Source organism: Amblyomma mixtum, chromosome 10, assembly GCF_055824585.1.
Source record: "Amblyomma mixtum isolate Tamu chromosome 10, ASM5582458v1, whole genome shotgun sequence".
Classification (NCBI taxonomy): Eukaryota; Metazoa; Arthropoda; class Arachnida; order Ixodida; family Ixodidae; genus Amblyomma; species Amblyomma mixtum.
Genome location: NC_143021.1, coordinates 115,358,885 through 115,383,570, shown reverse-complemented (window position 1 = coordinate 115,383,570; position 24,686 = coordinate 115,358,885). Strand labels below are relative to the sequence as shown.

The window sequence follows — 24,686 nt, the reverse complement described above, 5'->3', positions numbered from 1 at the left end:
GAATACATTTCAACTTGCCCAGTCTTCTGTTCTCGTTAACCACATTTAACCACTAACCATTTAACCGTTAGCCACTAGAATTTTTCCTCCATCGAAATTCGACCACCGCGGCCAGGATCGAACCCGCGCTTTTCCAGTCAGCAGCCGAGCACCATAACCACTCGGCTGCTGACTTGAAAGACGCGGGTCTTTCTATAGGCCCGTGTACTGTGCGATGTCAGTGCACGTTAAAGAACCCCAGGTGGTCGAAATTATTCCGGAGTCTTCCTTCCTTTTTTCGGAAGCGTAAATTGCTGGGCTAGTTGGTTCATAATGTTGCCAGGGAGGAACCAGCGGAACACAGACGCAGGACAAGAAAAAAGGAGGAACACACACCACACCGCTCTTTTCGGCACGAACCGGCTCTTATTGAAGATTTGTTTCTGCAGGTCAGTCTTTCTATTGGCTATGCTCCAGTGGGAAACCTGACACACGTGCGGTACCCTGTATCACTGTTGATGAAATTCAGTGACCCACTTTTGGTAAGTACCACTGAAGGGTAAGTGAGAAAAAATGGTAAACTTTTCTTGCATCGACACCAAAAATTCATGCGTGAATCATGCTTACCACCATGGGGATTCGAGCTGAGCTTTTCATTTCTCCTTAAATATGTTGACCTTACATCAATATCAAAAAAAAACTTCGTGACCTAACTTAGCTTCAACCTCATCATTTGACGTTGTGGTCCCGTCATCCGGCATAATTTAACTTTTTAGAGGCCATTAGCGACCTCACTAAACCTTACCGCAACCTGAAACTCGGACGTTGAAGGCAAATGGTGGACGTAAAAAGAAATTTAAATAACTGCAATATGACAAGTGAATTAAAATCTATCCGTCGAGAATCCTGTGAATTAAAACAGCCAAAATGAATACGGTGCCTTATAATGAGTAGTTATGAAATTTTGGGTTGTATCATTAATATATGCATAGTGCACTACATCATTCAATGTGCATATAAAGAGTAAAAACTGGTATTCTGGCATGAGAGCTGCAAAGGTTTATTTATGACTTGCCATGTCTGCCGTGGTTGGTCGAGATTTGAGTGTACAGGATGCTCAAAATAAAGTTTTAATAATTTTTTTAAAATAACCATTAGCAATACACAAAAAGACATTATTGTAAATGGGTTACGCGGTCAGATTGGCGCAAACAGTAAGTAAAATTGTTATCGTACGCTCATTAATTAGCTGAAGTTCTATATCTAGCTTTTTATCCGCTGAAATTAGCGTGCATGTTTATTTTGAAACATTTGGCAGTGGTATAGCTCTGGTTAAACCTGGGGGATTTCGAAAGCAACGAGGAGAGGGAGAGAGAAAAGAGCGATGGGAGCGCGCGGAAGCCGCGGCTGCCCCGGCACGCTAGCTATGCGCCGCTACTGCGCATGCGCAACTTTCGAGCGCGGCGGCGGCGCCTCTGAGTCACCCGCGCAGCGACGGCTGCGGCGCGCCAGCTGTGCGCCGTGTGACGTCACGGCTCCTAGCGCATGCGCAGTATGGCCTTTCCTTGGCTCCCCGAAATGGCTCGGCGGCTAGCGTAGCGTTGCTTTCGCAGCAAAATTAGAGGCAGTGGTATTCAAATCTTATTCTATTTTCTATAATTCTGGTGGCGCGCCTGAGTCCTGAGACATGAATGTTCAAATTTCGAGCTGTCTCCGTCTAGTTACGCATGCAGAATGCGACGCTCGGCATGAAGCTTCTCCCTGATGTGACACAGCTGTTGCGTATGGCGCTTCGACTTACAAGAGTGTGGAGTTGGAGGCGACGGCTATAATCTTAGGTCTAGTCCAGCAGTGTTGTATCGCTGCACTCGACCGCATGCGAAGCCTAGAGCGTCACCACTTCTTATCACCTACTCAAGAAGCAGTCGATATAAGCGCCGCTCGCCTTGCGCCGCCGGCGCCGCGATTCTTCGGTTTTGTTGACCAAGAACGAAGGGTTACCACCGTCGCCACCGGCAACCCTACATCCTTAACAGAAGGAGCGTCATACGCTTTTGTTTGAAACAAAACGCCTCAGCCAACTAACATGCCACCTGGTCACGGCTCCTCCTCAAAACTTTGGTATCTGCCAGCAAAGGCAGGCTTTGCTTATCGCACGTAACATGTGACAGCTTGGAGTTATAAAAGCAGTGTCGTTGTTCAAATAAAGTTAGTTGCGAGTCTGCGCTTGTTGTGTTACCTTCCGTGTCCTTGTGTGCGCAGTACTCCCTTTCATTTACACACAAGGCTAGGTGCTCTCCGGATTCTTTCTGCACTGTTGCAGAAATCTCTACGGCGCGCCGCGCTGGCGAGGTTGCTTTCGCGCTGCTCCATTTTTCCTAATGTGCGCCCAGTTTTTGTCACAGCCGACTTTTGTCGCATCAAGGAGGGCCGCCGCGGTGGCTCAGTGGTTACGGCGCTCGGCTGCTCGCCCGAAAGACGCAGGTTCGACCCCGGCCGCGGCGGTCGAATTTCGATGGAGGCGAAATTCTAGAGGCCCGTGAATTGTGCGATGTCAGTGCACGTTAAAGAACCCCAGGTGGTCGAAATTTCCGGAGCCCTCCACTACGGCGTCCCTCAGAGCCGGAGTCGCTTTGGGACCATAAACCCTGATAAATCAAACCAAACATTAGGGAGAAGCCTCGTGCTGTTAACTGTGATTGCAGCTAACTGCCTCGAATTAAAAATTAATATTACAGTTAGTTAATTAGGAAGGAACTTTCCTGACTGTTTTTGTCCGCCTGGCCCTTCAAGACCGCGCACTCAACCGTTGAGGCAGACACGAGCGAAAGACAAGGCAAATGGAAATATGCTCCAGCTATCGTCAGCCGTGGCGAACATACCAAGAGCATTGTCTCGGCTCCAGCAGGCAACACTCCGCAGCACTGGCGTCAGTCCAAGCCACGCTGTTGAGCGTTTGTGTTAAGCGCGCTGAGGGCATGTGCCCTTCGTTCAGAATTAACAGCTGTCTCTGTTAAGTGTAGACGCCCTGGTACACTTTATGTCAACCAAGACTCAAGAAAAGAATGAGAACTTATACGGCAGCATAAATATCGTTCTAAGGCCTCGCTTTTGATGCACACGCAGTATAGACATTAAAACCACGAAGCTCATCGAAACGCTTCCAATTTGAGTGAATTGTTATCTTTACCAAGAAATTACAGTATTATCACCTATCAGGCGCTGTGACATTGTTGTCAGAGCAAGACAATATAATTTTTGTCTGTTTACAGCGGAATGCTCCACTTCATTAGCAATGCTGCTGAAGCCGTTTCCCTACTGAAGTCTGACCCTGAATTCTTTCTTTCTTTCTTTATTTGTTTCTTAGAACGTGTCTAAGGGGGGGCCGAAGCTAAAGGCGTAACAACGCCTGACGGGGCCTCGGCTCCCCAATACAAATTCAGCAAAAAATCTTGTGAGCCTAAATAAAGGAAATAAATGAGCAAAATAAACGTACCCTCGACTGGGGTTCGAACCCACGCAGGCCCGAAATGATCAGCTTCGCTGGCCTGTGAGCGAGAGCACTATGCTATCGCCGCCGACAATCGCGCCCACTGTTAAACTGCAACACTGTCGCGTGGTGCATTACAGGTCATCGTCTTCATGAGTTAATACTGCTATCGAACTAGTAGCGTCACCAGACGCACCGCCGACCCAGCAAAGCAAAACCGTGAGCCGACAAGGCTGAACACATGCTTTCGCACGTCTACTCGGTTTAATTACGTTAAAATCCTACCACTTTTTCTCGATCTTCTCGCCGGAGATTTTGTAAGAGTTTCCTTCCGGACGTGTAGCTGACATCTCATGTGCACGCCTCTTTCACTTGCAGCTCCTATTGGATCCGATGGGGACTGGTGGCTACCTGACACTGCCTGGGGCGTCAAAAGACGTCGCTGAGCTCGCGTGCGCTGTTCTAAATGGGCAGCCTTGCTCTGTGATGTTCTTTCACACACTCTTGAACAGTCCTGAACAGGTGAACAAAGTAAAGGTCACGACATTAAGGCACCTGTGGTCAATCTGGCAACCAGGGAGAAATAACTCTGCGAAAGAAAAAGTTCACTAGTGTCCGTTGTTTGAGGAAGAGCGCGCATGTCTAAGCAAGGCACGTGCGAGATAAAACTTACTACAGTTTCCAAACATTGGCGATCAAATCTCCTAGGTTGCATTCGCTACATATACGATGAGAGAGAAGAATTCAGCCAGTAACTCTGCGTTCCGCGGCGCAACGCTATTTCAGTCGTGTGCCCCGGACTCATGCTTGTTTCTTCAAATTATCACATCTGGGGATTTTATATCGAAAAGTATTTGCGGTTTAAGTTTACTTGATAGCTCTTAATGTGTTTCATTTGACTTAGTACATCGATTTGACTTAGTAGCGCCAACTGAACTCTTTGTTATTTACGACGGAACTTTTCCATTGCGCCCAATAACTGGCAACTTTTCAAAACAACTTTACAAATATACTTTAAAAAACACTCGAATATGCATCGTCTGTATGGGACTTTCACCCTAACTCGCTATTTGTAGAGATCGAATCAGTCTAGAGACGTGCAGTTCATTTCATTCATTGTAATTATTCGGCAACTCCAAGCGTAACTCTAACGAAGCCAAACGTAAACTTGCCAGATCATTTCATTTCATCGAAGAATTTCGCGCATATGTCTTTTCCACAGAATCTACCCATCTAGCCCAGATATCAGGGATTCGCTAGTTGTGCCGCCATCATATATTTCTAAGAGAACTTGCTGTTGGGACAGTTGGTTCTTTTTAAATACTTGACGGCGCAAAACAGACGAAACGCATAGGTACACGGCAAGACCAAGCGCCAACTTCCAACTGGTTTTATTATACCCACGAAACGTATACATAAAGGTTTTGTCCTCACATGCGCAGACAAGTCACTGAAAGATGAAGAACGACGTAATAAGGTACGCTCCAAGAATTTCTTTTCACCTTTATACAATGAAATTGATCTGTCGCTGACGCAGAAGTTTCCTTTCTCTGATAAAAAACGCTTCTATCAACTCCCAAGTTTTAGTGTCTTTGGAGATAACTGCAAATCCGCTATCTTTACCTTGATGTAGAAGGGTTTATACCGCAAACAAAGACACGGACAAGAGAGACGAAACACACGCACAAGACGAAACACACACCTGCTTGTAGTAGACGGAATTGATTCTTTCTGCAGAACGACAAGACGGCTCCTGTTGAAATTTCCTTGCGCCTTGTGGTGTTCGGATAACCAGACTTTAGAAGGGGTTCAACCCCCTCCAGTAGCCATCTTTCTTGCTCCTCCGATGTGGCTTTTCTTGCAATTTGTCGCTTGACGGCCATCAGTTCATGTGGCGGCACTATTGGTTCCACTACGTACTTCGGTTCTTTTTCCAAAATATATTTCAACTTCTCTGGCAGATTAACATCAATCGTTGCCACCAAACCTTCATCACTTTTCTTCTTCTTGCCACTTCTTGTTTTTCATCGGCAAACGGCCGCCGCGGTGGCTCAGTGGTTATGGCGCTCGGCTGCTGACCCGAAAGACGCGGGTTCGATCCCGGCCGCGGCGGTTGAATTTGTTTGGGGGAGAAATTCTAGAGGCCCGTGTACTGTGCGATGTCAGTGCACGTTAAAGAACACCAGGTGGTCGAAATTTCCGGAGCCCTCCACTACGGCGTCTCTCATAGCCTTAGTCGCTTTGGGACGTTAAACCCCATAAACCAAACCAAACCAACCAATCATCGGCAAACTATTGCGCATGCATGTTTACAGTTGCTCAGTCATCGTCATCATCAGCCTGACTACGCCCCCCCTGCAGGGCAAAGGCCTCTCCCATATCTCTCCAATTAACCCTGTCCTTCGCCAGTTGCGGCCACCGTGTTCCCTCAAATTTCTGAATCTCATCCGCCCACTAAACTTTCTCCCGTGGCCTGCTACGTTTACCTACTCTTGGAATCCACTCCGTTACCCTTAAGGACCAGCGGTTATCTTGCCTTCGCATCACATGCCCTGCCCAAGCCCACTTCTTCCTCTTGATTTCGACAAGGATATCATTAACCCGCGTTTGCTCACCCACTCCGCCCGCTTCCGATCTCTTAACGTTACACCTACCATTTTTCTTTCCATAGCTCGCTGCGTTGTCCTTAACTTAAGCTGAACCCTCTTTGTTAGCCTCCACGTTTTTGCCCCATAGGTGAGTATCGGTAAGATACAGCTGTTGTATACTTTTCTCTTGGGGGATACTGGTAAACTGCCATTCATGATCTGGCATTCAGTCATCTGGGAGGCCAACTTGGTGATGGACCGAAAGGTGTTGTCAGCAACCCATGCCGTGCTTTCTACAGAACAAGCAGAACGGAGAAGATCAAAAAAGGCAATTCTGGCGCAAACCACAGACGTGAGGATTTTGCTTACCCTTTTAACGTGGCCCCAAGAAGGAAGCACTGCGCACAAAAGCGCTCTTACTTCCAACTTTACTTCGTAAAGCGAAGTGCATGACAGACTGTGGTCGTGGCTTCTGATCCCGCCAGTGGAACGCTTTTAATTTTTTTTCTACTTTCCGTCAAATTATCTTTCATTTTGGATATTCATTACTATACTAATTTCCCAGTTTGATCGGCATCACCAATAAAAAAATTCCTCGATGCTTTCTTTGATTTCAAATACTGTTGCCTTCTCTCATCTATGTATATTGTGCGCTTGTGTTGTGTGCTTAACTTAGAGAGCTCTTTAAGAGATAAGAGCGCATAAAATTTAACAGTCACTCGCAGGGGTTTCGATAGGAATACCATATTTTCTGGGCTGCAGCCCACCACCAGTATGAAGTACGAGGGGTTCATACTTTGGACTCAAATAAAAGGCTTTTGCTTGATAGTCCGTAGACGGTGGAGAGTCCGCGGTGACAAATTTCGGCTCAAGTTAAGTAAGCAACTTTTATATATAGTTCGCTGATGTTTCAAGGAGGCAGCCCAGATTTTCTTCAGATCTTTCACGGAAGCAGCCGACATCTGTTCCTTTCATCGACTTCAAATTCTTTCTCCCCTCCTCCTGTGTTCGACTTTGCGGCTTCATAACGCTCCACTAGACTTATTTCGAGCCATACCAAGGCGGAAAATGTGGATCCTTCGGAGAGATAATCATGATATGGCGCGGGCTCTTATAGGCTCTTCACTTTTTATATCCATCGCAACTGATCTACAAGAAGGACTGCAACACCAGTGACGTTATTCATAGAGGTTTTTCGCATCTGCTCAAAAATGAAAGTACCGCCAGTAGTAACATTTTTTTTTATTGAAGCTGATTCTATATGCATCTAATTTGGCTATATGATTTAGCACGGTAAAATGTCGCCGCCACAGTCGGATCCTGTTTTCTGTTTACTTTAACAGCCACGCTAAATTTCTTCGGCTGTCACAAATGACCTTTAAAAATAAAATAATGTATAGTGCGTGGAATACAGTCCGGAAAACAAGACATTTACAGCGAAGTCTCAAGCTGGCCGGAAAGGAGGTACCTCCTAGTTTTCTACCTCAAAGGAAGCAAAAAATTTCAAACTATGAACAGTCAGAAAGGAGTAATTTTAATGAGTCTTTAAGAACACTGACTTCTGCACAAAAGACGCAGTCAACCGGTGGTGGTGGTTTACGCTTCATTGGCCGTGCATTCAATAATCCTGCCATGCAGTTCTAATTTTTAGGCTTTTTTATTTCTGCTCTATTATTCTGTTTGCAAGCTTTCCAAATAAGCACATTTCCTAAAGCTGTTGTGCTGTAGCCGACAAATATTTCGTTCTCCCTCGCCGGCTTGAACCTGCATCGACCTGCATCCTGGCCTGCGATGTAAAAATAAAATCATTTGTGATTTAAAGATATAAAATTCTCTGAAGGCCGTGTTCTTCGAGATCCAACTTACTGAACTATTCCACACCCAAAAGCATGACGCACATAACACGCCTTTTTGTTTGGGCTGGCGCGTGCCAGCTGCACTGTCCCCAGTTTTATTTTCGATATCGCTTGCTTTGTCAAAGAACGCTGATCCAGCACGTAGCACAAAAAAGAATCCAAACCTCAGCCTCAACGCTTCTCCGAGCTGGAAATGTGTGGCCGGCTTCGCCGCATATTATGCCTGGTTTAGCGCAGCTTTGGGGATATGCGCCTTTTTTTTTTTTTTTTGATGAGATCAATGCAAAGGAACGAAAAAAAAAGAGGCTAGTGCACACTTATGCAAGCATGTTCCAAGTTGGCGACCTGGTGCTGGAGAGAGCAAAGATACTGTGCAGCTCAAGTGTATAAATTTTCCAGCAGTTTCGTACATTTTCCGATACTTCGTTTTCCGAACTGACTGAGTGGCCGTTTTGTTTCGTTGAATTTAAAATTAACCCTTGTAGTTTATACAGCGCCTCTCAAGGCCTCATAGCAATTATGGACCAAACTGCTTTTGATCAGGAAACAGTTTATGAACCAAATTTTTTCATATAATGTAAGGTATCATTTTGACACCATTGTTATCGTCGACTACGCGGCGGCAGTCGTGAATTTTTTGCTTTTATCGTTTTTTATATCGTCAAAAGCGCTCGCCATTGGTTTTCTATAACAGTCCTGCTCGATGCGAACGATAGCAACACCCTAAAAGAAATATTTTGCTACACATCAGAAGAATGCAACATTGCCTTCAATGTTTCCAGAACAGTTTCTTACAATATTTAAATATTCAAAATATTTGTATGTTAGACATGAACACAGTTCCAAGTAACATACTGTTTGCCTATATACCATTAAAATTCTTCTCGTTTCAGACAAGAACACCAGTGTATTTGGCTCATTCTCTGATCGGCACATCGTATCAGAACCTACGCCACTTTACGCAGGTAAGCGGACTCCTGATCTCAAGGAGCACCTTTGTGGATGTTTGCCGGGGATTTTTGTCACAAATATGTCGAAACCGGTGGCAGTTTCAGTCACCGGCCGCGAGGAGTATTTCACAAACAGCTAGTGCTTTTGCACACTAAGTTGGCTGTTTGAACCTCGTGTGCGGACTTCGTGTGGCTGTGAGCGAACACTGCGACGCGCTAGTTTGGTAGTTTTTCTCCGCCTTTCATCCCATAGTCCTCAGAAGAGGCACTAGAGAAATAATGGAAAACTCTGAATAAATATAGGTGCTGTTTCAATCGAAACCATACACATGTCTCAACTTCAACTTTTGACTGAAACTCACAATGTTGTCAGCAAATGCCTCCCAGAGTATAAATGCTAGGCTTACGCCATGAAAAATTTTACGCCATATTACTTTGCGCCCCATATGATGTCTATAGTGATCTTTGCTGACACTTGAAAGAACATGCCGAAAGTTCCACTTTAATTTCCCAATCCGTGGAGATTAGCTGAGGAGCAGCCACTGATACCATGGTTGACCAGATAAACTGATACCATGGTTGATTTCTATGAATAGAAAGCGGTTAGAACCACGTGGGTAATTGGATCTCGAGAAAACCCTCAGATATTTGCATGGACCCCTGTAGAAAACCTGTGGGAGGGCGAAACTGGGTTTCGCTATTTTGATTCCGCATAAGATATATCAGTAAAGCAAGGGAGAACAGAGTCTACACCCTGACATTCAGCCTACATCGGGGCCCTCCACTTTACTGACGGGAAACTAGATGCAGACTCCTGGAAAAACCTCGGTAAGCCCAATCGTGACTGGCCATTCCAAACCTACTTAAGGCTTTGGAGCGCTAAAAGCTGGTACGCGTGCACACCAGCATCGATACATTGTCGGTGTCGGCTGAACGCCCATATAGCTGCATGCACGAAGCGACTCTTCAAAGCCATTTGGAGTTGCCTACGAAAAAAAAGATGTTCGTCCTGTACCTCCTTTCTTCTTCTTTCTTTATTGATACTGTCAGCCCTGTTGAAGGGCCATTACATGAGTGGAAACCGCATGCAAAAGCAGAAAAAACAATTATAACAAACCGAATAAGGGTAACGCGCAAAGTATGAGCCTACACGTATGAATTAACACTGAATACACAGAACAGCAAAGGGGGCTGGGAAGGTGACATTCCTCCTGACATCGGTTCCTTATCGGGTGCTTCAGGGTAGATTGAACCTACATGTGACTTCGTGCAAGGAAACCACCTACAATCTCAAGTACACGGCAAGGACGAATCAACCTTTATAGAAGTAAAAAGATTGGAAGGATTTTAAGACAGAAGCCTTTAATGCCTCATCGTTGTAAGCAGGAGTTGTCGACAGAAATGTCACGCTTTTCAATTGGTCCAAATGGTCGTGACGTCCCAGTGCGCGAGTTTCAAACGAGGCCAATTGTACTTTGGCTAGTAACCATGCAGCCAATTAAAGGGATGGTATAGTGATGCTCCAAGTAACTGTTACTGAGTTTAGTTATTAGTCTAATTAACCTTCCTAGTCCGACAAGATATATAAATAAAACCGAGCAGGAAATTCGTCGAGTTGGGGAATCAAAGTCGGGTCTCCGTAGTGCGAGACGAGCACGATAACCAATCCGCCACGCCAGCTCGATGGTTTGGAATGAACAAAGGCGCGTCTGTGAATACGGTCTTTTCGTTCACTCCCATCTTCCTCCCTTCCCGTTACGGCAAGGTTCAGGTGTCCACCGAGATATGCGAGACAGATACATTTCCTTTACTCAAAAACCAATTTACCGACGAGCAGGGCGTAGAGCCGAACGGGCGATGGCGTTTTGTGGACTCCCCTGGCAGCGTTGCAAGACGCTGTCGCATTCCACTCTTAGAGGCGAAGCTCAACATCTTAACCACACATCAGTGACACAAGCAGCAACACTGCGCTTAAGGCTTCCGCCTCACCGCACTTTAGGTCAACAAAGTGTCCCCATGAATTTTTTAACGTAGTTAAGTAGACGCGAGTGTTTGGCCTCGTTGGCTCAAGGTTTTGTTTTGCTCGGCAGTTGGCATCCCTGGCGGCGACGACGTTAGACTGAGGTTAAGCAGATCTGATCTGCGCCGCAGGTGGACGTTGATGGCATTGCACAGATGAAGAGTGTGTCGTGGTTTATCACGAGGCCTGATCGGCTGCGGTGATAGCATAGTGCCCTCGTGCGGTGGCCAGCGTAGCTGACCTGTTCGTGCTGCCGCGGGCTCGGAACATAGTCGCACGATATGGGGACTTTGCCCCCCAACTTTCCCTTATGGTTGGCTTCCCCCTCGATGCACCCTCCTTAGCTTGCTTAGTTACCTTAACTAACAAAGGAGGGCGCTGATGTCGCAGCGACACGAGCGCCGCAGATGGCGTGATTGCTGTGCGCGCGCGTGGTGGAGACGGCCCTCTTTGGCTCGGGAGCTGGGGCGCGCGCCTTCTCAGCCTTCGCTTTCCGGCTTTCCGGATCTGTTGTGGACTCTGATTCTTATCATCATCCCGCTTCACTGCCTTAATAGGAATGCGCAGTAAGGCTGCGCGTGGGCGTTTTCTTTTTTAGAGCGTAGATTTTTGGCGCCCGTTGCTGCGTTTCGTGGCGTCGCCGGTGTCCCATGTAACCAGCTCCGCAGTCGGGGCAGCGCGCTGCTCTAGCTGCGCGCGCTCCTGGCGCCAGTTCTCCTGGACCGAAAGCCGAAAGCATCCAGGAGACGCTCCTGGACGCTCAAGACGTTCGCCACTGGTGTACCCACTCACCCCCCCCCACCCTCTTCCTTCGGGGCGGCGACCGTGCGATAGCGCACGGTGTTCTCCGGTTGCCGAAGTGCAGGCTCGGCATCAGCGGATCACGGTGCGTGCAGCCCAAGCCGAAACGCAGAGCCACGTTCACTTGACTCGCTAGTAGCGTCAGTAGCATCAGCAGTCGCTGCTATTTCTTCGCCGCGTAACGTTCCTATGCGCAACACACGCCGCCTCCCGCAAACTCTCGATAACTTAATTGCTCTCTTCGCTCCTCCTTCTGTGTCCTCGTTTCTTGTAGTGCTAAAAAAACCTTCATCAAGAAGCCATGCTTCACCGACTAGCCCCACAACGTGTTTTGTTAAGTGAGCTCCTTCTAAAGTTGTCTGTAATGGTACATATATGTCTTGCTCGAATTCTTTGCCTCAATATATTTAGAAGCTAAAACAGCTGATGAGCTGCGCTCAAATTTCGCATTAGAAAGTAACGCAACCGTCGGCAATTTATTTTTTCCAAGAGCTCCTCTTCTGTTGGTGGTGGTCCCTCGAGTGGCCTGATCTCGTCTTGAATACGAGTGCCTCAAGATCGGTGCAGAAGCGGCACACTGACCGTCGAGGCTTCACGGCGAGCGAGCGCTGGCCTGCCGGCCACCGCGCCGACCGCATGCGCCCATGCGCCGCGCGCAGTGCTCCGTTTGGACGAGCCGCGGCGAGCGTGTGCGGCGTAGCGACTCGCCGCCCGTTTGGAGAGTGAGCGCCGTTGAAGCCCATCTCAGGACCTCACCCCGAACTCACACATCCACCTCCACTCGCCACTTAGCTTAACCATCGTGAGGAGCCAGCTGTTTCAACATTCGAGATGGGTCACCCGCCAGTTAAAAGCTTTCCTCGACCAACCTGCACCCTCCAGAAGTCTCCCTCGACACACACAATCACCAACACACTCCGAATGTGGGATTCATGTAGTTGAATGCTGCGCATTAAAAACAAAGAATTTGAACGGTTAAAATGTCATTTGTTACAGGGCGTAATATAAGCACCAACAAAATAGATTTCTTCACAAATAAAGAGCCGCTTCTCTCATTGCCTCAGTCGCTTTGGGACGTTAAACTCCATAAACCAACCAAACCAACCAACAAATTAACAGCCAGCTGGCATACGGCCAGAACCTTAAGAACGCAGTATGCCGTCCAAATAATTCGGTAAAAACAATCGTGCTGCAGTTCTTTCGGGCATTTCAGCAAAAAGATATGTTCCTTACTGTTATTGGAGCATCCAGATGAAAGCTCTCAAATATAATATAATATAATATAATATAATATAATATAATATAATATAGTATAATATAATATAATATAGTATAATATATAATAATAATATTTTATATGTTTATTTGATCACCACGTTGTACATGATCATGCAGGGGACCGAAGTAAAAGCTGTGTTTCAACAGCTTGACAGAGCAACGGCCCCCCTTTTTGGCAGCATACAAAGTGGCGCAAAAACAAAATATACAAGGTAAAGCGAAAACTACGTGCGATGAGCACACCGCACTAAAAGACAGTACAGAAACATGTTACAAAACAGATGCACCTGGCACATATATTTAAAGCAGTACAAAACCATAAACACATGGCAAAAAGAAATAAGGAATTCGAATATTTAACACAACGCAATTGCATGGTAAAGACACTTTAATAGAAAACATATGAATACGAGCCAGGAACACCAACAGTTCCAAGGCGGCTGTTTTCGTTGCATGAAGAATTGCATTAAATGTTACAAAGATAGTAAGTTAGAAGTCTCTGAAATGTTACACATTGGGGTGTTATATTCTGTTTTAGTAGATCTTTAAGAAGTCGTGGAAGGCGGTTTTCTAAAGTTTGCAGACCGTAGGATGTTCGAAATGTATTAGTTTGCCACATGTCATTATTTCTTGTTTCATAAGTTTGTTCGCGCCTTTTCAGGCCTGAAAGATTTTGAATAAAAGACGTTTCATTCAAAAATTCCTGTTTAAGCGTTCGGCTAAGGCGATAGTCATAGATTTTTGTTACTGGTATAATTTTGTGCTCTAAAAATATTTCTCCTGTGTGATGTAACCTTGGTAATCTCTTAACAATTCCATTGCCTTTTTTTGCAATACGAGTAATTTGCTCAGATTTTCCTGTGTTGTAGTACCCCAGATAAGGCTACAGTAGTTAAAGCGAGAACGGAATAAAGAGCGATAAACTAACATCATAACACAAGACGGCAAGATTTCACGGTTGCGATGGAGTATACCAATTATTTGCGACCACTTAGAAGTTATGTGGGCTATGTGATCGTCCCAGGACTTTTGCTGATTAAAGACAACCCCCAGGGTTTTGAAATGTGCCACTATTTCCAGTGGACAAGTTCGCAAACATAATTGTTTTGTCAGGTGAACTTGTTTATTCTTGGCCCGGAAGATAACTGCTTTTGTTTTGTTTACATTAATTTGTAATGCAATTTTTTTGTGTCCACTGCTCTAGATGTTCGAGCATGCAGTTTGCTGTATCTATTAACTCATTAGCATTTTCACCAGCCAAGAATATGCTGGTATCGCCTGCGTATATAATAAATTTTGTGAGGGGAAATACATTGACGATGTCATTAATATGAAGATTGAAAAGAAAAGGACCGAGTATACTCCCTTGCGGTACACCGCAGCGAACAGGGAGAGTTTGAGACATGAAGCCATTTACACTAACAGCCTGCCGGCGATATTGAAGATATGACTGAACTATCGATGCTGCGTGCCCGCGGAAGCCGTAGCGTTCAAGCTTCTGGAGAAGTAATTGATGATTTATAAGGTCAAAGGCCTTTGTGAAATCAATGAATATTCCTAAAACTATCCTATTCTGTTCAAATTGTTTTAGTATATATTCCTTCTGATCTAACAGTGCAAATTCTGTGGAAAGGTGCTTTCTAAATCCATATTGTGATTTGGTAAGTATGTGGTGTCTGGATTCAAATGCCGAAAAGCGTTTGTGAAGCGCTTTTTCAAGTACCTTTGAGAATATTGGAAGAATTGATATCGGGCGGTAATTGCCTAGCTGGTTCCTATCACCCTTCTTAAAAAGTACAGAACAGCGGGCAACTTGCATTTCGTGAGGAAAAACAGCATTTGCAATACATAGAATAATTATATTTATTTATTTATTTATTTATTTAGGACATACTGCAAGCCCAGTGAAGGGCCCTGGCAGGAGGGGCACAATAAACACAATACAAAAAAGCACAAAACAAAAAGTACAAGGCAAGTAAAAAAAATCAATGAACGGCCTGTTCAATGGCATCAATGTCAAGTGTTGATGATGGTGGTAACTGATTCCACTCGGTAATGGTGCGGGGAAAAAAAGAGAATTCGAATATGTTAGTTCTGGCAAAGTAAGGTTTTAACGATTCAGTGTGCCTGTTTCTGGTTGACCTGGACGTTATCGGTTGGAGATACAAATCGGGGGCCATTGACAGTTTGTTAGTTTTCAATAGAAAGAGAAATCTTAACCTTAGTATTCTACGCCGAGTTTCAAGGGACTGTATATTATGTTGAAGCAACAGAGCAGATGGTGAGTCAGTGGTGCGATATTTAGAAAATATAAACCGAACTGCTTTGCGCTGAATTCTTTCAAGGGCATTAATGTTAGTCTTTGTGTGAGGATCCCAAACAGTGCATGCATACTCAAGTTTTGGTCTAATCATGGTGTAATATGCCAATTGCTTAACGTTAGGGGGAGCTTGTTTTAACTTGTGCCTGTTACTCCTAGGTACTTGTATTCTTTGACTTCTGAAAGGTGCCGAGTGGGAAGATTATATGAAAAGGAATGACTGTTTATTTTATTAGTGATCCGCATAAATACTGTCTTGTCGGCGTTTAGTTCCATCCCCCATTTAACGCACCATTCACTAACATTCTGTAGGTTATGATTAAGTAAAATCTGGTCGCCATGAACTTTAACTTCATTAAACAAAACACAATCGTCGGCAAACAACCTAATTTGAACCGGATGAGAGATGATGTCTGTAATGTCATTAATATAGATAAGAAACAGTAATTGCCCAAGGACACTGCCCTGCGGGACACCAGAAGTGACTGGAAGTTCGTTAGAACAATGATCATCGGTACTAACATATTGAAATCGGTTAGATAAATAAGCCGCAACCCAATTAACAATAAAAGAAGGAAGACCTATAGTTTCAAGTTTATGGATAAGTTTATTGTGCGGAACTAAATCAAAAGCTTTCTTAAAATCTAGAAATATGACATCTATTTGGCCGGAATTGTCCAGAACTTGAGCGAAATTGTGAATTACGGATGTAAAGCCTTTGCGAAAACCATGCTGGAAAGCCGATAATTTGTTGTTGTCATCGAGAAATGTTTTAATGTAATTGGCTACAATATGTTCAAGAAGTTTGCAGCACGAAGAGGTCAACGATATGGGACGGTAATTATTAAACAATGCGGCATCACCTGTTTTGTGTATGGGAACGACACGGGCCACCCTCCAATCGGGTGGTAGACTTGAAGACAAAAGAGAAGCACGAAAAATGATAGCAAGAAAGTGCGAAACCATCTCAGCATAACGATGTAAAAATGAATTAGGTATTTCGTCAGGCCCAGGAGTTGCTTTTGTTTTAAGATTCAAAAGCATTGCAAAAATACCAGGTTGAGATACGAGATCGTGCACAGGCTGGGAACAAGAATCACGAGTTGTGAAATTATTTGCAGGTTGGGAAAGCACACTGTGAAAATATGAATTGAACTTGTCAGCAATATCTTTTTTGTTGGTGAGCCACGTGCCCTCATGCATCATCGCAGGCAGGGATTTTTTTCTTTGCTTAAAAAATTCCAAAATTTCTGAGGAGCGTTACGAATGAAATTCGGCAGAATGTTTTGAAAGTAATGCCGCTTAGCAGCCGCAACAGCTTTGGTCAAAGAAGCCTGCTTCATTTTAATGATGTTGTGAGGGACACGGGCTCTTTTAAGCGTCTAAGTTTTCTTTTGAGATGCAAGATTTCTCGCTCAATCCAGGGATTAGATTTGCCACTTTTTTTAGCTCTTGATGGAATAAATTGGTTGATACAATATGTGCATATGTCTTTAAACTTGGTCCAGAGATCAGATGTGTCAGTTCCGACAAAGGTGCTGAGACACAGGTCTAAACAATCTAATACACTCTCATCCCTGGCACGCGAGAAATCTTTTACAAGTACGGTTTTGGACGGTACGGCACATTTATCAGCGACGAAATCGCAAGTGAAATACACCAACTCATGATCAGATAGTCCTTGATGAATCGAAACAGAAAACATTTCAAAAGAGCGGTTCACAAAAATCAAGTCAAGAATGGAAGCAGATGAGCCATGAATACGTGTAGGCTGTCCGACTACCTGTTTCAAATTGTGACCCAGCATAATATCAAATAAGTGTTCAGCATTTGCGCAATGTCGTGAATTAGATGAGGCCAACTGCCAATTAGTGTTAGGTAAATTAAAATCACCGACAAGAACTACGTTTTTATGTTTGAATGATGACATGTGTTCCGACAAATCGCGTAGAAACTGAGGAGGGGAATCTGGAGCTCGGTAAACAGCAAATAGAAAAATGGAACGGCCCCTAAAAGATAGCTTTAGGGAAATGCTTTCATGGTCATCGATTTTCCGAGTTAAAGTCGCATGAATATTGTTTTTAACCAAAACCGCCACTCCACCACCTCTTGATAATCTGTCACGCCGATAGATTTGATAAGTTGGAGGAAAAACGTCTTTGTTATCTATTTCATCGCGAAGCTATGTCTCCGTAATGATGACGATATGTGGATTGTACCCAAGAAGAAGTGCCTCAAGCTGTTCGCTTTTGTTGATTATACTGCGCGTATTAATGTTTATAAGTCTTAATTCCTTCTTGATCCGCGCACTACGTCATTCACTTTTTCGTGATTTCCGCGATGGCAGTTTCACCCTTGTGCTAGTGGTATCATCCCACGAAAACATCTGGCCAGCAACGAGCAACTTATCATTGATTAAGGTCATCTTCATTTTCTTGTCTCTCTCAGTTTTAGTACTATCCCATAATAGTTTTCGTTTCCTGAGGGTTTCCTTTGAGTAGTCATTCTGAATAGATACTTTTTTTCCTTTGAGCTTGTGAGCGTTTTTAAGGACTTTTTGCTTTTCATTGTAATCCTGAAAAACTATGATTACAGGCCTGTTGACATTGTTCTTTCCTAAACGTTGAATTCTACCGACAGAAGTACAATGGACATCAAGTGTTTCCGAGAAAATTTCAGTCAGAACCTTCTGTTTTAGATCAGATTCTGTCTCATCTGGTTCCTCGCTTACACCAAAAACGACTAAATTGGAACGTCTACTGTAATCTTCCATATAGACCAGTTTCGACTGCAAGGCGTGAATTGTGCGTTCCATATTATCAATACATTCTGTTTGTTTTTCAAAATCCGCAAAGCGAGAGTTTAAGTCAGATATTGTTTTTTCCAAATCTCCTTGTTGTGTTCTGAGGGCTACAATCTCTGCTGTTAACTTGGAATGAGCTGTAAGCAACTGCTTTAATAGTTCTGTACTGTCCTCATTTGAATTATCAGGCCCAGGGTTACATTCAATGTCACCACATAAAAGCAGCGCGCAAACACAAAACACGTCTTGGGCAATGATAACACAGCGTTGTGGGCACGGCAGGACCAAAAGACCGCGGCATTCACTTCTAATTGTAGCAGAATAACAACCAACCTGTGCAAAGCAGAACAACGAAGCGTAAGGCTATGTGCGGTCCGCTGTGCCCACATATGTGTTATGTAGGGCAAAATAATGTCGAGAATCGATCTTATGGGCCGTATCTGTAGTCCATCAATATCGCATGAAGTACTATATTTAAGCTCTGTGAAAATTGTCATTATTTCGGCTTCATTAACAGGATTAAGATATATCGTTTTGTTTAGTAGTGGGAATCAATTCAAGTCATTATATACGTCCGTGTCGAGGCAAAGACCAACAAAGTACTTATTAAACTCGTTCGCTAAACCCTGGTCAGACACCTGTACACCATTTAATTTCACTGAAGAAATTCCTCTGGCAGCAGTATCATTAGCTATAAGGTTGTTAAGTTTTTTCCAAACAAGGTCACTACGCCCTTTAGTTGATTCGAAATCATTTTCGAAATATTCATTCCTAGCTTTCCCAAGTTCCTTGTTTAGGCGGTTACGATATGCTTTGAAAATAGACAAATTATCCATCTCTTTTGTCCTGATAAATTTATGGTAGAGTCCATTCTTCTTTTTTATCTTAAGCAGGAGATCAGGTGTGAGCCATGGTTTGCGGGTTTTTTTAGTCCGCTTAAAAGTCTTTGTTGGGAAACAGGCAGTGTACATTGGCTTCAATATAGCGAGGAAGTATTCATAAGCCTCGTTCGCGTCACGTTTAGAGAGAATAGCTTCCCAATCAGCTTCAGATGCACGTTGTCTAAAAGCGAGAAGGCTTTCTTCCGTGATCGCTTGATAAGAGCAACAAGGGCGCGCATTGCTCGCCTCAGAAGTCCGAAGTTTTATTAACGAAACTTCGCATAAAACAAAGCTATCTGCGACTTAAAGTATTTCGCCGTTGTCCGTGCTTCAGAATGACTGACGGGGCAGCGCCGTCTGCAGTTTAGAAGAATACGCATTATTCGTAAAAATTCCCCGATGGGAGCAGAGTGGTTCGCTTCGGATTTCTTTTGTGTAGTCCACGGCCCCCATGGAGACAGCCGTCGCACAAGCTAGTTGTACACAGGCGAGCTGGTGCCCCAGGACCGTGCTGGTTCAGACTGTCTCCCACTGCTCTAATGGGGGACTTTGGTGTGAAGGCACTGCCGAGTTACAATAGCAAGCACACGTGGTGTGGAACAGTGTAGCCCTATCCCCGAAATTTGGGCAACCGTCTTCCTAAGCAGTGGGATGAATTTTCCTTTGTAGTGACAAGCACGGAAAGGTACCTGTCTGAAGCTGGCGCCAGCGTGTTGCCTCCTTTTTGCTGAACTTAGTATCAGGCGGAGGGTACTGTCTCCTACTGCCCCTTATGTGCTCCAGTATTACGGCATAGCTTTGGGGTACATGGTCCGCGAGCCAGGCTTCAGCCCCCGCTCCGTAAGTGTGGCCTTGAGTGATGGCGTCAGCCGCGCGGGTTCCAGAGAGCCATGCATGTCCGGTGTCCATAATATCTGAGGCATTCCACTCCCTTGTTCACATTGTGAGCGTCAAGAAACCATCCACCTGGCCTCTCTCTACTGTGGTCTTAAATTATTATGATCATATTAACATTTCTGCCCTATGCGTTAAAATATGCTGAACCAGTGCGAATGGTTGGGCATGTTGGTAATAGTTGATACCGAATACTGTAGAGCGAAAAATAACACGACACGGCAGAAAGCTGCAAGCGACGTGTCTTGTGTCGCTTTATTACATTCCTTGTTCTTTCCTGCGCGACAGTATCCATCGGTAAAAATCCTATCATACAGATTGTCATTTTTTTACAATCTACAGTGCAAATTTAAAGCTTCCTACGTCAACAATTCATGGGTATTCTCATCATCATCAGCCTGACCACGCCCACTGCAGGGCGACGGCCTCTCCCATATCTCTCCAATTAGGTCTATGCTTTGCCAGCTGCCGCCCACCCTATCCCGGCCAATTTCTCAATCCCATCCGCCCAAATAACTTTCTGCCACCCCTTGATAAGTTTGCCTTCTCTTGCAATCGACTCAGTTGCCCTCAAGGACCAGCGGTTATCTCGCCTTCGCATTACATTTCCTGCCCAAATAAGCCTATTTCTTCCCCTTTATCTTGACTCAGCTGTAATTCACCCGCGTTTGCTCGCTTGTCCGCTCTGCCCTCGCAATTCGGATGTCGTGGGTTTGGATCCCATCGGTCGTATGTAGTTCTTTTTCTTTTTTTATTTATTTTCCATTGATAAACAACTAAAAATTAAAAAAAAAAGATGAGATCCCCTTTGCTGCTTGGTTTTGGTGGCTGTTGGCTAGCGTCATGTATGCCATGACGAGCCCCTCTTTTCCCTTCACTTGTAGGCTTAATAGTTTAAGGAGGGCCAGGAATTGGCAGTCTTGATGCCATGGGCAGCATAAGAGAGTTCTCGCACAGCCTCCGTTCTATCTGTTTGACCACGTTCCTACGTTGCACTCGCGGTAATAGAGGACATACTAGGTCCGCTGCACGGGCGAGGTCCGCTGATGAACACTGTCAGGCTTCACTTAAACTACTCTAGTAAATAAATAAATAGTTAAAGTAGCCGAAGAGTTCTACACAAAGCTATAGAGTAGCGAATGTGATCAGCACGTTACTGACAGAGGCAGTCGAGCACAGCAATGGGACATCCCGCCAGTAACGATGGAGGAAGTAAAGAAACTCGTAAGAGCAATGCAATAGGAGAACACAGCTGATGAGGATCAGGTAACGGCAGATTTGTTGGAGGACGGCGGAGAGATTATGCAAGAAAAACTAGCCACCCTGCTCCCGCAATGCCTTGTCACCTCGAGCGTACCAGGTGGTTGGAAGAACGCTAACATTGGGTGCATTCCAATACTCCCGAGTAGACGTCTACTTAGATGTCTTGCCGGACAGCCACAATTTTGAGAGGCGTTCCTTTGTTCTCCAAGCCGTCCAAGAAGACTGCTTCGCCGAAGTCAACATGGATGCAGGCTAACTTCCTGTCTAAAGATGGCGGCGCAGTTGGTGCAATCGGAGCTGAGCAATTCGTGCTCTTCGCGAGCTCTGGAGCCCGGAAATGCACCATCTTTCTAGTGTGAGTCATTCGGTTAAGTTGATTTTTGTAAGAACTGGCGGCCAATAAAGCAGTCTTTGTGGACCTACGATTGCTATAGCAGCTTATATGTGTGAATCGCGGGGGAGGAAATCGTCTGCTATGCGGGTGAGATCGTCTGCTAAAGCAGCAGCGATGAACGCACCATTATTACAGCCAAAAAAAAGCAAGCAAACTACTAAGAGCGCGTTTTTATATTGTTTTATTAACAATTTTTAAGAACATAGGAGTGCAACTATTCGTAAATTTTAGTTCAATTTGTACGCCGCAAGGCGGCGAGTGAAGTAGACACGTCCCAATATGTAGACATGTAGAAGGCTTCCTAGACGTCACACTAGACGCCTTGTCGGACGTCTAGAGATTTGGAACGCACCCAGTATCTTAATTCATAGGAAAGGAGACGCCAAGGACTTGAAGAATTACGGACCGATCAGCTTACTGCCCGTTACCTACAACGTAATCGATAAGGTAATCGCTAATAGAGTAAGGAAAACCTTAGACTTCAATCAACCAAATGATCAGGCAGGCTTTCGTAAACGATACTCGACAAAAGACCATTCTCACCCTGTCAATCAGAGAAATCCGCATGATACAACCGACCCCTAATATAACCTTCATTGATTACGAGGCAGCCTTTGACTCAGTGGAAACCTGAGCTGTCTTGCAGGCATTGCGGAATCAGAGTGTAGAAGAACGTTATGTGAAAATATTGCAAGATATTTGTAACGATTGCAGAGCTACCATAGTCCTCTATAAAGTAAGCAATAAAATTCCAATAAGTAGTGGTGTCCAGCAGGGAGACACAATCTCGCCAATACTATTCACCGCCTGTTTACAGGAGGCTTTCTGGGGCCTGAAATGGGAACAGTTGGGGATAAGAGTTAGTAGAGAATACGTAAGTAATCTGCGATTTGCTGATGACATTTCCTTGCTATTTCACTCAGGACATGAATTGCAAAGCATGATCAATGAGTTAGGCAGGCAGAGCAGAACGGCGGGGCTAAACATTAACATGCACAAAATCAAAGAAACGTTCAACAGTCTAGCAAGGGAACAGGAATTCCCGGAGCCCTCCACTACGGCGTCTCTCATAGCCTTAGTCGCTTTGGGACGTTAAACCCCATAAACCAAACCAAACTTTTGTAGCGAGGTGCTGGAAGCAATAAGAGAATATATCTTCTTAGGGAAGGTTAGGGAAGGTAGTGACCGCTGATCCAGATCATGAGAGGGAAATAACTAAAAGAATAAGAATGGGGTGGAGCGCACACAGAACGTTCTCTCAGATCATGAATGGCAGTTTACCAATACCCCTCAAGAGAAAAGCCTACAATAGCTGTATCTTACCGGTACTTCCCTGTGCGGCAGAAACGTGGAGGCTAACAAAGAGGGTTCAGCTTAAGCTCAGGACAACGCAGCGAGCTATGGAAAGGAAAATAATTGGTGTAACGTTAAGAGATCGGAAATGGGCGGAGTGGGTGACGGAACGAACGTGGGTTAATGGCATTCTAGTTGAAATCAAGAGGAAGAAGTGGGCTTGGGCAGGGCATGTAATGCGAATGCAAGATAGCCGCTGGCCCTTAAGGGTAAAGGAGCGGATTCCAATAGAAGGCAAGCGTAGCGGAGGGAGGCAGAAAGATAGGCGGGCGGATGAGATTTGCGGGTATACGGTGGATGCAGCTGGCGAAGAAGGACAGGGGTAATTGGAGAGACATGGGAGATGCCTTTGCCCTGCAGTGGGCCTAGTCAGGATGATGATGATGACCGCCGAAAGAAGCAGGCTCAAGAGCCGTTGCCGTAGCACTGTTATTAGAGCACCGGACACGAAATTCGGTGGTCGTGAGTTCGGATTCCACTGGCGGCTTGTGGTTGTTTTTCTTCTGGTTTTACTGATCACCCATTGACGATGAACTACAATTTAAAAAAAGACATCCTTTATGCTCTTTGGTTTCGGCGGCTGCTGGTACCGTCACCTCTGCCCACTTCCGGTCTCTTTTTCTTCCTCTTGATTTCAAATAGGATATCATTAACTCGTGTTTGTTCCCTCACCCACTCCACCCGCTTCCGATCTCTTAACGTTACACCTATCATTTTCCTTTCCATAGCTCGCTGCGTTGTCCTTAACTTCAGCTGAAGCCTTTTCGTTAGCCTCCACGTTTCGGCCCAATAGGTGAGTAACGGTATGAAGCAGCTGTAGTGTGCCTTCTTCTTGAGGGATATTGGTAAACTATCATTCATGATCAGAGAAAACCTGCCATTTACGATGAGCACCACTCTTATTCTTCTAGTTATTTCATTGGCGTAATTGGAATCCACGGTGGCTGCCTTACATTTCTCTCAGTTTATTGGATAAACACCTCACTGACCCAGTTATGTAAGTTGTGTTTTACCATGCTTCGTTTTGTCCGCTTTATGACTCATTTCAGGTCAAGAAGTTTAAGAATTTCGTCATGTATGACCATGGATTTCTTTTGAATATCAAGGTGTACGGGAAGGTAAGCACAGTAGTTTGGATTCAGGAATCATTAATGAACTGGAAATGTCATCTAAGTTCAGTAATAGCTTAATGTCTTCGGCAGACATTTCAGCATATTGTTCTGTGCATGAAGGTTCCCGCATGTGCGTTATGCTTATTACACCTCCCGTCACTTAATTTTGGAGTACTTGAATGAAGAACTATACTGCGTGAATCAATGCTTATTTAATTCTCTCCTTCTTTATGATATTTGACCGGGTCCCCCATCACAGAAGTTTGCTCAGACTAACTCACTTGAACATTTATCCCGACGTTTTTGCCTGGGTTAAGGCTTTTCTTGCATGTCGATGTCAGTTCATTTCTGTCAAGAATCATCTTTCTCCTTCTTCGCTTGTTTCGTCCGGTGCTCCCCAGGGAAGCGTTCTGGGACCTTTACTTTTTCTAATCATCATAAATGACTTACCCGCTTGCGCATCATCCAAATTCTGTTTATTCGCTGATTGTGTTACATACCATAACATCACTGATGACTCCGACCGCCAATCCCTGCAAACTGATTTAGATTCCATTTGTAACTGGTATTCTTCTTGGTTAATGACCCTTAATTCCTCTAAAACAAACTGGTCTCTTTCACTCGCAAGTCATGCCGCATTCCGACGCCTTACATTCTCCTCAATAGCCCGGTTTAACTTTCTACTTCCTGCAAGTATTTTGGAC

General features: G+C 44.8%; 1 protein-coding gene across 1 annotated transcript in view; it reads left to right on the top strand.

Annotated features, from left to right (window-relative positions):
• LOC149326728 (tear acid lipase-like protein) overlaps window positions 1–24,686 on the top strand; it is an 87,947-nt gene that overhangs the window by 54,228 nt on the left and 9,033 nt on the right. Inside the window, exons 5-8 of the mRNA XM_089564662.1 lie at window positions 429–521; window positions 3,848–3,991; window positions 8,807–8,878; window positions 23,920–23,988. Coding sequence (XP_089420788.1) covers window positions 429–521; window positions 3,848–3,991; window positions 8,807–8,878; window positions 23,920–23,988 — 378 coding nt within the window. The remainder of the gene's footprint in view (window positions 1–428; window positions 522–3,847; window positions 3,992–8,806; window positions 8,879–23,919; window positions 23,989–24,686) is intronic.